General features: G+C 41.6%; 1 protein-coding gene across 1 annotated transcript in view; it reads left to right on the top strand.

Moving 5' to 3' along the window:
- The window catches only part of ABCB1 (ATP binding cassette subfamily B member 1), a 356,266-nt gene that overhangs the window by 211,246 nt on the left and 126,761 nt on the right, over positions 1 to 18,259 (top strand). The window contains exons 15-16 of the mRNA XM_033931220.1: positions 7,675 to 7,836; positions 15,626 to 15,808. Of these exons, the coding sequence (XP_033787111.1) occupies positions 7,675 to 7,836; positions 15,626 to 15,808 (345 nt within the window). The remainder of the gene's footprint in view (positions 1 to 7,674; positions 7,837 to 15,625; positions 15,809 to 18,259) is intronic.

Below are 18,259 nucleotides of genomic sequence, written 5' to 3'. Positions count from 1 at the left end.
GGAATCTGCTTCCACGTAATTCCCATCTGGTTTGCTAAGGCGTACCATTCCGTCTGTGTTCTTTTTCCTATCACTAATATACCTGAAGAAGGATTTGTCCCCCTTCTTAATGTTTTTTGCTAGAGTTTCTTCCACACGAAGTTTGGCCTCCACCTTAACTCTCAGCCATCTCACCCTTTGAAGATTCTTAAAAAATAAATACTATCTACACAATCTGCCTCACTGTTCTGTCACTGCTGCATCCTTTTCAAAAGTATTATTGACTGCTCCTTCCATTTTCCACATTCATAGTAACATAGTAGATGACGGCAGATAAAGACCCAAATGGTCCATCCAGTCTGCCCAACCTGATTCAATTTAATTTTTTTAAAAATTTTTCTTAGCTCTTTCTGGGCAAGAATCCAAAGCTCTACCCGGTACTGTGCTTGGGTTCCAACTGCCGAAATCTCCATCAAAACCTACTCCAGCCTATCTACACCCTCCCAGCCACTGAAGCCCTCTACAGCCCATCCTCCCCCAAACGACCTTATACAGACCATGCAAGTCTGCCTATACTGGCCTTAGTTCAATATTTAATACTATTTTCCGATTCTAGATCCTCTGTGTTTATCCCACGCTTCTTTGAACTCCGTCACCGTTTTCTTCTCCACCACCTCTCTTGGGAGCACATTCCAGGTATCCACCACCCTCTCCGTAAAGTAGAATTTCCTAGCATTGCTCTTGAATCTACCACCCCTCAACCTCAAATTATGTCCTCTGGTTTTACCATTTTCCTTTCTCTGGAAAAGATATTGTTCTACGTTAATACCCTTCAAGTATTTGAATGTCTGAATCATATCTCCATGTCCCTCCTTTCCACTAGAGTATACATATTCAGGGCTTCTAGTCTCTCCTCATACGTCTTCTGGTGCAAGCCTCCTATCATTTTCGTCGCCCTCCTCTGGACTGCTTCAAGTCTTCTTACATCCTTTGCCAGATACGGTCTCCAAAACTGAACACAATACTCCAAGTGGGGCCTCACCAATGACCTTTACAGGGGCATCAACACCTTCTTCCTTCTACTGGCTACGCCTCTCTTTATACAGCCCAGCATCCTTCTGGCAGCAGCCACCGCCTTGTCACACTGTTTTTTCGCCTTTAGATCTTCGAACACTATCACACCAAGGTCCCTCTACCCGTCCGTGCATATCAGCTTCTCACCTCCCAGCATATACGGTTCCTTCTGATTATTAATCTCCAAATGCATTACTCCACATTTCTTTGCATTGAATTTTAGTTGCCAGGCATTAGACCATTCCTCTAACTTTTGCAGATCCTTTTTCATATTTTCCACTCCCTCTTTGGTATCTACTCTGTTACAAATCTTGGTATCATCTGCAAAAAGGCACACTTTTCCTTCTAACCCTTCAGCAATGCCATTCACAAACATATTGAACAGAATCGGCCCCAGCACCGAACCCTGAGGGACTCCACTACTCACCTTTCCTTCCTCCGAGCGACTTCCATTAACCACCGTTCACCACGTTGGGTCCTAACTTTAGCCCTTCAGGTTTGTTCAACAGCCTCCTATGAGGAACCGTATCAAAGGCTTTGCTGAAATCTAAGTAAATTACATCTAGCATATGTCCTTGATCCAGCTCTCCAGTCACCCAATCAAAAACTTCAATCAGGTTTGTTGGCACGATTTACCTTTTGTAAAGCCATGTTGCCTCGGATCTTGTAACCCATTAGATTCAATGAAGTACAATATCTTTTCTTTCAGCAACACTTCCATTATTCTTCCAATCCCCGGGAACCACTCCCGTTTCCAGAGATTTGTTGAACAAGTCTTTAATAGGACCCGCCAGAACCTCTCTGAGCTTCCTCAGTATCCTGGGATGGACCCCGTCAGATCCCATTGCTTTGTCCACCTTCAGTTTTTCAAGTTGCTCATAAACACTCTCCTCTGTGAACGGGGCAGAATCTACTCCATTTTCTCGTGTAGCTTTGCCAAACAATCTTGGTCCTTCTCCAGGATTTTTTTCTGTGAACATAGAACAGAAGTATTTGTTTAGCACATTTTCTTTTTCCTCATCACTCTCCACATATCGGTTTCCAGCATTTTTTAGTTTAACAATTCATTTTTTATCTTCCTCCTTTCACTAATATATCTGAAAAAAATTTTGACTCCCTTTTTTACATTTTTAGCCATTTGTTCTTCCGCCTCTGCTATCGCCAGACGTATCCCTCTCTTGGCTTCTTTCAGTTTCACCCTGTAGTCCTTTCTGCATTCCTCTTCTTGGTTTTTTTATATTTCACGAACGCCTTTTATTTTCTCTACCATATTGGCTTCCTTTTTCTCTTGTTTTTATTTATTTTCTTCACATAACGGTCCGTAGCCATTTTTATCGCTCCTTTCAGCTTAGACCACTGTCTTTCCACTTCTCTTATGTCCTCCCATCCTAATAGCTATTTCTTCAGGTATTCTCCCATTGCATTAAAGTCCGTATGTTTGAAATCTAGGACTTTAAGTATCGTGCGGCCGCTCTCCACTTTAGCTGTTATATCAAACCAAACTGTTTGATGATCGCTACTTCCCAGGTGAGCACCCACTCGAACATTAGAGATACTCTTTCCATTTGTGAGGACCAGATCCAATATTGCTTTTTCCCTCGTGGGTTCCGTCACCATTTGTCTGAACAGGGCCTCTTGAAAGGCATCCACAATCTCCCTACTTATTTCCGATTCTGCAGATGGAACTTTCTAGTCCGCATCCGGCAGATTGAAACCTCCCAACAGCAGCACCTCCTCTTTCCTTCCAAACTTTTAGATATCCACAATCAGATCCTTATCAATTTGCTGCGATTGAGTCAGAGGTCTGTAGACTACACTCACGTAGATAGAAGTTCCATCTTCTCTTTTCAGACCGATCCATATCGCTTCTTCCTCTCCCCAGGTCCATTGCATTTCAGTCGCTTGGATATTGATCTTTACATAGAGTGCTACTCCTCCACCTTTTTGACCATCTCTGTTTTTCCTAAAAAGATTATATCCCAGTATGTTTGCATCCCATCCATGTGATTCACTGAACCATGTCTCTGTGATAGCGACAATATCTAGATCTGCCTCTAACATCAGGGCTTGCAGATCATGAACTTTGTTGCTTAGACTGCGAACATTTGTGATCATCGCTTTCCAGCTATTTTTCAGCAGTAATCTCCTTTTTAGTACAGATTTTTGTTTCGTTTCACTTTCCGTTGCAATGCTATGAAATGAATTGCTGATATTGTTTACGTTGTATTCTTTACTACCATCACATCTTTTCTTTTGCTGGAGTTGGTCTCTATAATTGTCCTTCATACATATACAACCCCCACCTTCTAGTTTAAATACCTAGAAACATTTTGTCTAAATTTCTCTGAAAGGTTTCTTTTTCCTGCTGTAGTAATATGTAGCCCATCAGTGCAATATAGCTTCTGATCCTTCCATGTATTTCCCCATCCTCCTGTGTACCTAAAGCCTTCTTGATGACACCAGGCTTTGAGCCGCCTATTAAAGTCCTCTGTTTTTTTACTCTTTGCTCTCCCTTTCCATATGCAGGCAGTATTTCAGAAAAAGTTAAAGTCTTTACAAAAGGTTTCAAGCCCTCACCAAACTCCCGAAAAGCTTTCTGTGCTGCAAGTGTGGAGTTGTTGGCCAGGTTATTTGTTCCCAGATGGATAACAACATCAGTGTTAAAATCCTTAGTTTCTTCCTTAATTATAGTCAGTATTTGCCTGGAACTCCTGGTAGCTGAGGATCCTGGAAGACATTTCACTATTTTGGTCTCTTCGCCTTGTGTTCCAAGATTAATGCCTCTGATGATGGAATCCCCCAACAGTAATAGTTTTCTGTTTTTGGCTTTTTTATTTGTGCTTAGGGTGCACTTGTTCTCTTGAGTTACCTTCATTGGTTCCAGTCCCAGCTACCTTCTGTTTTCTTGAGTATCGCAGTGCATTAGTGGAGCGAAGGAATTCTGTAAAGGTGATGTTTGTGAAGGTGGATGTTTCTGTGTTATATGTCGCAGTCTTCCTGAGCCTACTGTGACTCATTTATTCCTGGGCTGTTTTATTCTTTGAGGTAGAGGTGGTAAGTTGATATGATTTTATGCAGTGATGGAAGCTGCTTTAATTGTATTCAATTCCTGTTTAAGTTTGCAAAGCTCCTCCTTAACACTAGCAAGTTGAAGACAAATGGGGCAAGCCTTAAATAGTGTGTCTTGGAATTAAAGTACCACAGTGATTGCATAGAATAAAGGTCATCTTGATTAGTTGTGAAGTGACTTGATTTGAGTATTCCTGATTATTTGGTTCTCTATATATGAGCTGAGATCTCTGGGATGGGTGGGACTATAAGTCTTACCCTTATTCCTATGAAGAGGAAGAAGAAATAAGATTTAACAGAGGAAAGAGAAGGGTTTATTATTTTTTTGGTTTTTTTTTTTTAAGTAAGAAACAGGTAGGAGGAGAATAGAAATTAACCAGATATAATGCTGAAAAACAGTGAAAAGAGCAGAATATGAAATTCTGAGTAACTTAGCTTTTAGAAGTTCACATGGACTTGTTGACAAATAGTCCACAAATAGTCCAAAAATAGTCAGCTGAACAAATCTTCGTCCATAAGTTGTTTCCTTCATCCCTCTCCGACTCACTGAAATAAACTTTGACCTGCAACAGCAATTGTGAAGCCCGATGCTCTCATTTCAGTGACAATAGTAGAATGTGCAACAGTTTCTGTCTTGGCTCTGTAATTAATACTTCCTGTATAAATTCAGCAGAAGCAGCACTTATTACTTTTCAAATCCTGGCAGAATGTCATTATTTGAATCCGTACCTTCAACAGGACTTTCCTCATCTTTATTTTCAGAGCAGCCTTCCTGCAGCCCACCAAATAAATTTTCAAAAGCAACGACTCTTCCCTCCTGCTGACCTGCCATTTCCTGAAGCACTGCACAAATCAGTATAAAGTCACATTTAACACCCACCCCTTTCACATCCAATTGAAGACATTTCTCCACTCCCGAAGTTCCTCTTCCACGCCCAACTTTAGCGTCTCAGGTTCAAACAACACAGCAACTTCAACTGAAAAAAAAAACCCCACCCCAGGAGTCAGATCACAGTTAGAAAATCACACCACCACGAGCCAAGCAATCAATCCGATGAAATAAAATCAGGATGATTAAAAGTGAGAGGCTGGATTTATTTTATTGATATATGGATTTAGTTTTTACTCCCTGCCAACTGTCATTTTCCAACCATCGTTCAGCAACCGCTATTACTGCATAGCATTCCGTTGTTCATTAATAAACTCTTGCAGTACCTTCGGATCATGAAAGTGAGAAGTTTTATTATGATAGGTAATTTTCATTACCGCTGGATAAAACATTACCGCTGGATAATATTGAGCTCCCAAATCTCTTAATTGTGGCCTTAATTGTAAAAATTATTTCCTTAGTAGAGCGGTGTGCTTAGCAAAATCCTGTAGAAAAAAAATTCTTCCGTCCTGCCATTTCAATGATCTCACCTGCTTTGCAGCTTCTAAAATTTGCCAAACTTGTTGGAAATGTAACACTTTCATAATAATTGGCCTCGGACCTTGCTGTTTGTTGGTAATTCGTGCAGGAACACGATGAGCTCTCTCGATCTCAAAGGGAAGTTCAAATTGAATTGAGAGGATTTCAGGAACAACCTTTTGAAGAAAAGCAATAGGGTTTTTCCCCTCTGCACCCTCAGGAATCCCCAAAATTCATAAATTGTTCCTTCTGCTCCAGTTCTCAGCTTCCTCGACCTCCCTGGAAACCGGATGATCAAATTATGATCTTTCTTACATTGTACCATATTCTCCTCAGTCACAGAGATCCATTTCTCCATTTGCTCAGCCCGAGTATTGCAGATAGCTATTTGCTGTGTCAGATTAGCTATCTCCATTTTAACTCCAAAGAGTTCATTAGTATTTTCTTTCATAATATTCTTGATAGACTGCAATCAAGAATAATCTGATCTAAAAGCTCCATAGTATCCTTGGGAAGCGGTACCTTTGATGGAGTAGGAGGATCTGTTTTAGTCCTCTTTGCATATCCAGCTGCTGCAAAAGCCATGTCTAAATGAGTTTGCCTACCAGAAGACATTCCTACTGTTAGTAATTGTAGTATCAGCCCAAATTATGAAAATAAAATAAAAAATGAGGTTTTAAATTGATTTAAAAAGCAGAGTGAGGGAGAGCAATAAGACTGTGTCCATCTCTCACCGCAGTCAAGTTCCGGAATCCGTTATGTATGTTGCCTTGTTATGTATGTTGCTCGAAACTCAGGGGTACTCAGTTGAAAATTTTTTTATGTAGGGGTACTTAGCTTGAAGAAGTTGGGAAGCACTGCACTAGAATATAGAATAACTGAACTATTGTAATTTTAGTGATGTGTTAGCAGTTGGCACATTTTGCATCTAACAGTGTCTTATGGTTTAGGAAGGAGGTGTGAGGGTTTCATTGATCAGTTAACCCTTTCAGGACCAAGGGACATATTTGTCCCATAACTTTAAAATCCTATAAATTTTGATTGGGATAGTCTACAGTTCTAAATTTGATATGTACGGATTCCATATGATACTGCCTTTATGTAAACAAACTGGTTCCGACATTCATTCATTAGCGTTGTTGCCAGATCGACGAGAAGATTCACTTGCCACACTGTCCATAAGCCAGAAGTGTGATTTTTTAAAATAAAAATAATGATATTTCACAAAAAAAATCAATTTTTTGGCATCTGCAAGCCCTTTTTACCATAAAAATGTCGTCCAAACCACAAAAATTGGCCTACGATCCTTATGGTCCTGAAAGGGTTAAAGGGGTAACTGGGAAATAACAATAATAGAGTTACCTATGTTAGAATCTTGGTGTAATTAAGAGTTCCGAGAGAATTACAAGTTATCAAGAGTTGGCATTAAAAGAGAGAGAGAAAAATTTTTTTTTAAGGTAGACAGGATTCTGTATCAGCAAGGGATGTGAGACTAGTTTAGTTGCAAGTAAAAGACTGCTGTAAACTGGAAGTGGGCAGGCTTGTTTAGTCAAAATCTTTCCTTGAAATTTGAATATATTTACTTAGGTCACTGTTGAGCCTGCGACTATCAATGTTTTTAAACATTGGTCACCTTGAGGTTTTCTATACCTGGATAGTCAGTGCTGGGCCATATTCATAAGAACATACTAGGTCAGACGAATGGTCCATCTTGCCCAGTATCCTGTTTCCAATAGTGGCCAATCCAGGTCACAAGTGCCTGGCAGAAACCCACATAGTAGCACCATTCTATGCTCAGATACTGGCGCTAAATATCTGAGTATTAGACAACCTCCAAGAGTTACCTGGGTACTGCTGGGTATCGTCGCTGTATGGTGGTGGTGGATTGATAAATCCCTGCATGGCTCAGACTCCACCTCTGCACTGCTCTTACACTGCGGAATGGTGCTGAGGCAATCTGCTTGGATTTTCATTGGTGCTACCCATGTAAGTGCCACTGAAAATCCAGGTTAGATCTGGTCTGCATGATTTAACCAGTTAAAAGCCCTTCTATCCAGTTAAATCACACCGAATTTCGACCCTCATTGTATTTCATGATGAAGCTTAATATACTTCTGAAACTAACTAAGAATTTGTTATTTTAGGCAAGAGAAGGTCGAACCACCATTATCGTAGCCCATCGTCTGTCTACAATCAGAAATGCTGATGTTATAGCTGGGTTTAAAGATGGCATCATCACAGAACTGGGAAGCCACAATGAACTGATGGAAAGGAAAGGGGTTTACTTTAAGCTTGTTTCCATGCAGGTATCCTTTTTCACTTTTGTTCATATAGTTTTAAAAATTTTATTTTTAGGTGCAAGGACAGCTAACACTAGAACACACAGTTCTAAAGTTGGTTAATAAGCTGGAATTGGAACCTGGAACAATAGTGCATCAAATCCAGGCATGCAATGATGATTTAAGGCACACCCATTTCTTTTTAAAGATGCCTTTGATATTTAATCTTTTAATACCCAGGTCATTGATTTATTCTATTAATATGCTTTTATTTCTTTCCCTCGTGTATCTTTCCTTTTTTTGTTCTGCTTTTCTATATTAAATTGTATTTCACAACCCCTTTTTACCTTGTGTTATGAATATGATGAGTTAATTTTTAACCTTATTGTATTGTTCAAAGTTTGTATTGTATTGTATTGTTTCCCTTTGAATGTATTTTAAATTGTTCATCGCTTAGAACTATGATTAAGTGATTAATCAAAAGAATTAATAAACTTGAAACCCGACCATGTGCCCAAGGCCCCACCCCCAGGAGGGACCTAAGGCTCCCGGGCCTATTCTGATTGGCCCAGGCGCCTTAGGCTCCACCAGTAGGCGGGGCTTTAGGACAGATGGGCCAATCCGACCTCATTCCGTCGTTGGCTGCCTGCCGGACAGGTGGGTTTGGCTCCCGTCTGTCCGGCCAACTACACAAAGGTACGGGGAAGGGGGGTGGGGGTGTCGTGGGGGTTAGCCAGGGGGGTTGCGGGTCGGCTGGGGGGGCAGTCGGAGGTTCTTGGGGGGGGGGGGCGGTCGTTGGGGGGGGGGGGGTTTGCGTCGAGGGCAGGAGGACCTGGGATCCCTCCTGCCCGTAATGTAGTGCGGGGTGGGGGTAGGGGGTTGCCGTGGCCAGGAGGGTTTGGGCTCCCTCCTGGCCCAAAGTCGCCAGGGCCAGGAGGACTTGGGCTCCCTCCTGGCCCGAACAACTAGCGGGGGGTGGGGTCGCCAGGGCCAGGAGGACTTGGGCTCCCTCCTGGCCCGAACAACTAGCGGGGGGGGGGGGGTCGCCAGAGCCAGGAGGGCTTGGGCTCCCTCCTGGCCCGATATTGTCAGGGAGTTGGGGAGTCGGCGGGGCAAGAGGGCTTGGGCGCCCTTTTGCCCCGATCGTGTCGGGGAGTCAGGGGGGCAAGAGGGCATGAGCTCCCTCTTGCCCCGATCGTGTCGGGGGTGCCGCAGTTGGCTGGGGCAAGAGGGCTTGAGCTCCCTCTTGCCCCGATCGTGTCGGGGAGTCGGCGGGGCAAGAGGGCTTGACGTCAGAGAAAGGGCGGGACCGCCGGAAGAAGCAGCGCAGGCGCAGGGCTCACAGAAGGGCCGGGACCGCCAAGAGGAAGCAGCAGGACACCGGTAGGAGCTTCTACATGATGGGGGGGGGGGTCGGGAGGTTGTGGGGGTGCGAGCGGTCCTTCAGGGTGGGGGTGCGGGTGGGAGTGCGTGCGAGCGGTCCTTCGGGATGGGGGTGCGAGCAGTCCTGCGGGGGGGTGAATTGGACATCAGGGGGGGGCATCAGGCTTTCAGGGTGGGGACAGGACTTCAAGGGGGAGAGGAGAGTCGGGGCGGGCGAAAGGAGAGTCGGGGTCTCCAGAGGAGAGTCGGGGCGGGCGAAAGGAGAGTCGGGCAGCATGCGCGGTATACAAAATTTTTTAAACATATATTTCGGTTTCCCACGCGTTTTACACGGGTGCGCGTTATCTACGTGAAAATACGGTAGTGTGATTCTTCCAATTGTTGGTAATATGCTGAATGGCGACCCCTGTCATGATCAATAAAAGTTTATTATTATTTGATGATATTTGACTTTTTTTCCTCATAGCCATACCAAACAAAACTATATCATATGATAGAGCAACATGGTTTTCTAATAGAGAATTTACTTGAGACCAAATTGAATTCCAGAAAATCATAATACAAGGACAATAAAAAAATAAATGATCAAGTGTCCCTGCTTCCAGATTACAGTGCCAGCATCTATTAGATTTAGAGCTATCTAACTTTTGCAAACGAACAGGGGTCCAAAAAGCTCTATGTAACAGAAAAAAACAAGTTTGCCTCATAGATGCAGACACTATACATCTCATTCTCCAAGACCAAATTCGTGGCCATTGAGAGGCAGAAATTTGCTGCTTAATCTCAATGCTCCAAATGTCTCTAAGACCATTTTTTGGCTTTTTTTCATATATCCAGATATTAATTTATACCATAATGCGGCTTGGTGTCCCAGGAAGTCTTCTTGGAAGCATAGAAACTCCAAACTAAATTGATTATTAAGAGTTTTCCATTCAGGGAATCCTACCTGAATAGCCTGCTTTAGCTGCAACCATTTAAAACTTTGTGATTTATTGAGACCAAATCTATGTTGTAGCTGTGAAAAATCAAGCAGTTTACCATCTGAAATAACATCAATCAGAGTTCGAATACCTGCAATAATACAATGCTTCCATAAGATTTGAGATCTGCCAATTTGAATCTTGGAGTTTATCCATAAAGACTGATTCGTTGACTTATTTATTGGAATAGGTGTTAAATTACTAATGAATCTCAATGTTTTCCATGTGTCAATCAAAAATCTATTCTCTTTATATTTCCTAGGCATTTTGATACTTAGCACATGAGACAAATTTAAAGGAAATAAGTCGCCACTCCAAATATAACCAATCCGGAGCATTGTCTATGAGTTCTGTGAGGACCTAATACATACCCTGGCGTAAAATATAGGCTTGATGATACTTATAAAAATTTGGAAAATTTACCCACCCTCCTCAATTGATTTTTGTAGAGATACCAAAGCCACTCTAGGCATTTTACCCAGCCAAAGAAATTTCGTAAGAATACCATTAAGCTTTTTATAAAAGGACCCCGGAAAAAAATTGGTATCTTACTCATTTGATAGCAAACTAGAGGCAATATCATCATTTTAATAGTTTGAACTCTCCCCCACCAAGAAAGATGTAAAGGATTCCATTGCTAACATAACTTTGTTACTTTTTTAATAAAAGTTTTTCATTTTCTTTCATTATGTCATCCAGAGTCTTTTTAATCATAATACCTAAATATTTTAGTCCATCTTCTTTCCATATGAATTGAAAAGAGTAAAATAATCCTTTAGAACAATGTACATTAAGAGGAAGAATTTCTGATTTTACTCTAATTTATTTTATATCCTGAAAATTTCCCAAATGTTTCAATCAATTCTAACAAACATGGAATGGTAGTTTCCGGATTTCTCAAATAGAGCAGAATATCATCTGCATAAGCTGAAACTTTATATTCCATATCTGAATATGGAATACCCTGTATCCCCTTTGCTTGTTGAATGGCTAATAACAAGGGTTCTAATACTACATCAAACAGCAAAGGAGATAATGGACAGCCTTGTCTAACCCCCCTCTGCAAATTAAAATGCTCAGATAAATTATTATTAATATTTAATCATTTGTATAAATCCAGAACCTATACCAAACCAATCTAATGCTTGATACATAAAAGTCCATTCCACCCTATCAAAAGCTTTCTCTGCATCCAAAGATACAGAAAAAGCCGGATCCACCATATCTTTGGCGTTTCATATGTTAAATTTATCTAATCTGGAATTATTAGAGGAATGTCTCTTGGCAACAAATCCTGTTTGGTGCATATCAATAATATAAGGGAGAGCCTTAGCTAAGCATAAAGCTAATATCTTAGCCAAAAGTTTTCCATCAACATTTATTAATGAAATAGGCCTGTAGTTTGAAACCAAAGTGGGATCTCTATTTGGCTTTGGCAAAACAATTGTTAATGATTCAGCCATAGTACCTGTAATACAACCTTTAGTTAGTTGTGACTGATATAAATTTAACAAATGAGGTAGTAGGATAATTTGAAATGATTTATAAAATTCTACTGTGAAACCATCACCACCTGGAGCGGATCCAACTCTAAGCGATTTCAACGCTGTTTCTAATTCTTTTAGAGATATAGGCTCATCCAAACTCCTTTTTATATGCTCAGGAACCTTCGGTCCAATAATTAAATTCAAAAATTGTAATCCATCTTGACTCCTGTTAACATAAGGCTCAGAAGAACATAGGACCTTATAAAAATTTAGAAATTGACTTAAAATATTTCCAATATAATTATGTATAATTCCTTTATCATCTTTAATAACACTAATATTATTTCTTCTTTTCTTTACTTTAAGGTAATTTGCCAATAATCTTCCCACCTTATTCGAATTTCCATAATACAAAGTTTGCTTAGAGAACAAATCTTTCCTAATTAATTTTGAAGATAATTCATTTTATTTAGCTTTTGCTTTTAAAAGAGCCTGCAAAGTGTTTTGCTCCCATTTAGTAATCAATTTAGATTCTAAGGGGGTAATAATAAAAAAAAAAAAAAACCGTCTAAAAAGTGTCCTAAATTGCTACTTGGACGATCAAAAAGCCTGATCGTCCAAGTACCCATAACCAAAGCTGGTTTTTAGACGTATCTAAAACCAACTTAGGCCTTTCCCCTGCCTCTAAACGCACAGAGAGAAAAGACATGTGTTTAGAGGAGGAGAAAGGGCGGGCAGTAGGCGGGAGGTGGGCCGACCTATATCTAGGCGTACAACACCTATAACCAAAACAGTTAAAGGTTGCCTAGTCGGCACTTAGACCTTTTTCACTTAGATGAAATAAAACCAGGTCTAAGTGCCGAAAAACGGGCCGCTGAGCTGATGGCTGCTGGCGCCATCAGTTCAGCGGCCCGGCAACCTAACCATCGTGGCAGGAGAGATGCCTCATCTCCCCTACCGCGATGCCATCACTCTTCTACCCGAACTGCCGTGACCCGCGGCAGTTTGGATAGAGGAGTTATGGCATCGCGGTAGGGGAGATGAGGCATCTCTCCTGCCGCGATGCACCACTCCCCCCACCACACACAACATCGGGGCAAGAGGGAGCTCAAGCCCTCTTGCCCTGCGGCAGCCGCGACCCCCTCGACACTATCAGGGCAAGAGGGAGCCCAAGCTCTCTTGCCCTGCGGCAGCCGCGACCCCCCCCGATAACATCGGGGCAAGAGGGAGCCCGAGCCCTCTTGCCCCAGGCACCCGCGGCACCCCCGACTCGTTCGGGCCAGGAGGGAGCCCAAGCCCTCCTGGCCCAGGCGACCCCCCTACCCCACTACAGTACAGGCAGGAGGGATCCCAGGCCCTCCTGCCCTCGACGCACCCCCCTCCCCCCAACGTCCGCCCCCCCAAGACCCCCCGATCGGCCCCCCTAGCCGACCCGTGACCCCCCCGGCCGACCCCACGACCCCCCCCGGCCGACCCCCCCGACCCCCCCACCCCACCCCCCTTCCCCATCCGTCCGGCATGCAGCTCAATGAAGAATGGGGCTGGATTGGCCCAGGGGCACCAAAGCCCCGCCTCCCGGTGGGGCCTAAGGCGCCTGGGCCAATCAGAATAGGTCCAAGAGCCTTAGGCCCCTCCTGTGGGCGGGGCCTTAGGCACATGGCCCGGGTGGGATCCCTCCTGCCCGTACTGTAGTGAGGGTGGGGGTAGGGGGGGTCGCCTGGGCCAGGAGGGCTTGGGCTCCCTCCTTCAGCTAAAAGCCCTTCTGTTGGACGTTTTTGGCTTAGGCGTGGTTTTTTTTCATTATGGTTAAAAAGTGTAGACGTGCTTTGGGGGTACTTTTAGACGTAGTGGAGATTGGGCGTTTAGGCAGAGGAAGGCCATAATCAAAACATGGACGTATGTTTTGGTTATGGACACTTTCCCTGCTTCTGGGTTGAACGTTTAGGGACTTAGGCCAAAAGAGACTTAGACATTTTTTTTTATTTTGCCCCTCCACGTGTTTAATTTCTTTTTCCAAATCAGAATATTGCTTTTTAAATTGTTTCATAATGTAAGCAGAATATGAAATAATTGAACCTCTCATGGTAGCCTTAAAAGCATCCCATAAGGTTTCCATGAAAATGTCATCAGAAATATTAAATTGAAAATTCATTAATTTGTGTTTTAAAATCTTCAAGGAATTTTGTATCCATGAGCAATGTATTATCAAATCTCCAAATAGGTCTACTATACTCTGGTTGATCTAATTTAAGTTCAATTCATACACCCGCATGATCAGATATAATAATTGAATCTATGGAAGCTTTATTCACTTGCTGAACAATCTGAGTTGAGATAAAAATATAATTTATTCTTGAAAAAGACTTATGGACCTGTGAACAAAAGGAAAATTCCTGATCATTAAAATGAAGAATACGCCAAATATCTTTTAAATCACACGAATGAACCAAATTATCTAACCCTAAAGATTTTATATTTTTACATGGTTTTTTATCTATTAATGGATCCATAACAGCATTAAAATCTCCAGCCACAACTATTTTAGAAGCAGCCAGTGGGAGTAACAATTGCTGTAATGTTTTAAAAAATTCATTTTGATTCGAATTAGGGGCATAGACATTAAACAAAGCCAGGGTACTATTTCCCATACTCATATTCACGTGTAACCATCTACCCAGAGGATCTGAATTTACTAATTGAAAATTTGCAATACATTTTTTATTAATAAGAATAGCTACCCCTGCTTTTTTACCAACTTTAGGGGCAAAAAAAACATTGCTTCACCCAACCCCCTTCCAATTTCCTTGACTCCACCATATTCAGATGGGTCTCTTGTATATAATAAACATCAGCATTCTGCTTTTTCAAATAAGCTAATACTTTTTTCTTTTTAATCTGGTGATTAAGGCCATTAACATTAAGTGAAATAATTTTAAAAGCCATCATTATATTTATAATCTAAATAATTAATCAAATCACTAGAAATATTTTGAAGACCATGAGTAGACATCACCCTTCCCAATATAAATACTTGAATCTGAATAATACCCCTTTTTAACCCACCCAATCCTCCCCTATCACCCACCCTACCCTCCCTTAATAATTGTAAATATGAGAACTTAAAAACTTGAAAACACACATAATTGATCAGGTAAAGAGAATTCCCCCATTAGATAAATCATTAACATTAGATCCATAACAATAAGTTACATTAAAAATATAAGATAACATGGTAGTCCCCCAGTACATAATAATATAAGACACCATAAATGACCAAAGATATTCAAATTATCTCATTTATGCTGCAAGTTGAAAAACAAGGAAGGAAGCAGATCTGTACAACTGGCTAGGAAACATGCCTTAAAGTAGATACACAGTTTCATGTAGCAGTAACATTTTCAGTGCTCCAGCAAACTTCATTGTGTATAATTACTTGCAAAAAAAAAAATATTTTTTTGTAAAATTAATATATCACAAATATAACATTTATTAAGGGCAAAAATGAAACAAGTTTTCTAATTCTGGTTGCAAACTTATGCAGTGACTGAGTTATGAAGCTAAGCTCCTATTACACATTCTCATGTAAATCTCTTAAGGTGGCAATTTTACAAACTGGTACGATAAATTAGACATCACAAAAAAAAGCTGGTCTTGGTGCTGGTTCTGTAATGGCACTTACACATAGGTGGCTTTGGCAAACCAAAATATCGATACAACCACGTAACAGTTGTGATCATATGGCAGAATATGTCTAAGATGTGAAGTGACCATGACATACCCATACAGTTGTGTGCTTAGGGATTTAAGCACATGTTTTGTTGAATAGCACCTAGTGCTTATGCAGGTAACTGCCAGTTTGGTGCTAGTCACATACTGTACGTAGGTGCCCTGCTCTAAATTGAAATCATGTATGACAGTCTTAGAATACTCTCTGTTTAACACTAAGGGTGATATACAACATTTCAGACATCTGGAGCAGAAAATGAAATGGAAGAAGAAGAGATTGAGCTAACAATTGATAATTGGTCTCCAGAAGTGTCGCCAAAACGCTTTGACTCAAAATTGATAAGAAGAAAGTCAAGTCGAAGGAGTTCCAAAGGAATAAAAGGGACAGAAGATAATCTCTCTGATGTGAAGCTTATTGAACCGGTATGTTTCCTAGTTTGAGCCTGTTTTCTAATGGCCATGCTGATGCTATAATGACAGTAGTCTATTGGTTTGCAGTCGTGGGATGCCAGCAACAAATTCTAGTCCATTAAAAGAAAACTGGACCTAATACACATTTTCATTATTTGAAAAGCACATAGAGGACCATATTCAATATATGACACCTAAAATATCAGTGCCACAAAGGACAGCACTTAGCACAAATCTATGAAATGCCTCTGAAGTGATGCGCAGTTTATGGAATCATGCTTAATGCCCTTATACATGACTAACATGTAGGCACACCCATTTAGGCTAATGAAAACCAGACCTCTATCTGCATTTAAGCTGGGCGTGGATTAGGCGTATTCTATAACAGTACGGATAACTTTTAGGAATGCCCATGATCTGCCCATATTTCTCTTCTGGCCACGCCCCTTTTGAGAACTACACAGTAGAATTGATGCATACCACTTTATAGAATACACTTAGAAATTTGTGTGCATAACTTCTAATTCACATGTCCAGGCCTAGATATTGGCAATTCTGAGCATGGGAGCTAAGAGATGTTCAAGGAATTACAAGGGTGTGGATTAATTTAACAGTTAAACTTTTAATTGAAGGTGGACGTTGTTGTTCACTGTGGGCTAGATTCACTAAGCCCACCAATCAAGTCCTGACCACTTAGCGACCCCTTTGCGACCCAGCCCGATCACTAACCTGCCTCTAAATCCGATTCCGATCTGCACATGCAAATGAGGGGAGGGACATTCAAAAGTAGGGAAGGCAGCGATTCACACACAAAAGTAAGGAACTCCGACTGGGATGGCCGATCACAAAAGAAGCGACTGCTGGGGACCAGTCGCTCACGTCCCTGCCGACTCTCCTGCCCCAGTTTCTATCGAATCAGCTGAGGCACATCTCCTGCTCTCGAATCAGCTGCCGCCCAGACTCGTGTTCGTGCCGGTTTTTTGTTTTCCTTTTCAGTTTTTTTAGTTAAGTTTCATTCTTGGACAGTGCTGGCAGAAAGCCCCTTTAAGCTGTAGCAGCTCCTGTGTGGGGGATTTTTGTGTACCCTGCTCTGGCAGTAGAGGAGGTAGCCAGAACAGTACTGCTGACAGCTCACGGCCTGACTCTCCTGTTCTTGCTGCCCCGCTTGCTTGCTTTTAACCCACGAGTTTAAAGCAGGGCTGCACTACGACATGTGCAGCCCTGCTTTAAACCCATGGGTTAAAAACATGGGCTTGCACTAAAGTCGGAGCAGCAATTGCAGGAGAGTCGGGGTGAATCTCTAGGCCAAACAGTCACCAGAAAAGGGCAGTGCTGCTCCAAAAAAGCTTTCACCAGGCTGCCGGCTGAGGCTTATTATTTTACACCTTGCTAATGATTCTGTAACATCCCTCTTTCCCTCTCAGGAAGACTGCTCCTCCTAGCTTCTGCTCTTCTTTTGTATCTGGCTTTGTGGTTCTTGCCTTAAAAGAAAAAAAAAAACAACCAACTCTATCGGGCCCAGAGGTCTGCGCATGCAGAAGGGGGCGTTCCTCCAGTCGCCCCCATCTGCCTATTCAACTTTGAAGAATTCATCGGATCCGGGCAGGTTTGTGAATCTAGCCCTATGGCCTGTATTCTGTGCAAGCTGTGCACGCAAATCTGTGCAACTTTAATTATAATTATTTAACAAGCTAATCCGCATCAATAATTGACAGTTAACACCTAATAATTTATGCTAATTGGCACTAAATTCAGAATGTGCTGATATGCAATGGATCACCAGTTACATGTGGCAGGAACATCCACAGTAAACAGTAACATAATAGATGACAGAAGATAAAGACTGGGATTGTCTATCCAGTTTGCCCAAGAAGTGAAATAAAATATACATACTTGATCCTGATCTATCTTTCCCACTTCCAGGACAGACCAGCAATGCCCTTACTTCCCAACTACTAGAGTTGCTTTCTAAGCACAGCTACTGTCCATCATAACACTCAATTACCATATAGTCATTAAAGTTTTGTTTTGAATCCATCCTCTTTACAAGCACCAACATCTAAAATATCAGTGAGGTCAGCATAGCAAGATAAATATGTATGTTAGTATTTCAGAACATACATGTGAATGTACCAGAACCAATAGCCATTTCAGCAACGTACATGTCTCTTTTCCAAAGCTATCACAGAGCCCAATATCCATTATTTATTGATGATTTGTTATACCACCATATTGTTTTCAGAGGGGAGGAAACACTGGGGGATTAAGGGGAAAACACCTCCAGTAGAGCACTGCACAAAACAAGCAAATTTCAAAAACTAGATATCCCAAGGAGGTGTAATTTCCAATGTTTATGTTGGTAGGCATACACTGCTTCCCTTGTGACATGGGAAATTTTTATCTTTTTGACTGACCCAAGTCCTGCTAAAAATATATCCAGACCACATCCCTTTGTCTATACAC

Source organism: Geotrypetes seraphini, chromosome 2 (assembly GCF_902459505.1).
Source record: "Geotrypetes seraphini chromosome 2, aGeoSer1.1, whole genome shotgun sequence".
NCBI lineage: Eukaryota > Metazoa > Chordata > Amphibia > Gymnophiona > Dermophiidae > Geotrypetes > Geotrypetes seraphini.
The sequence above is the reverse complement of the archived record's forward strand: the minus strand, read 5'-3'. Positions and strand labels throughout refer to the sequence as shown.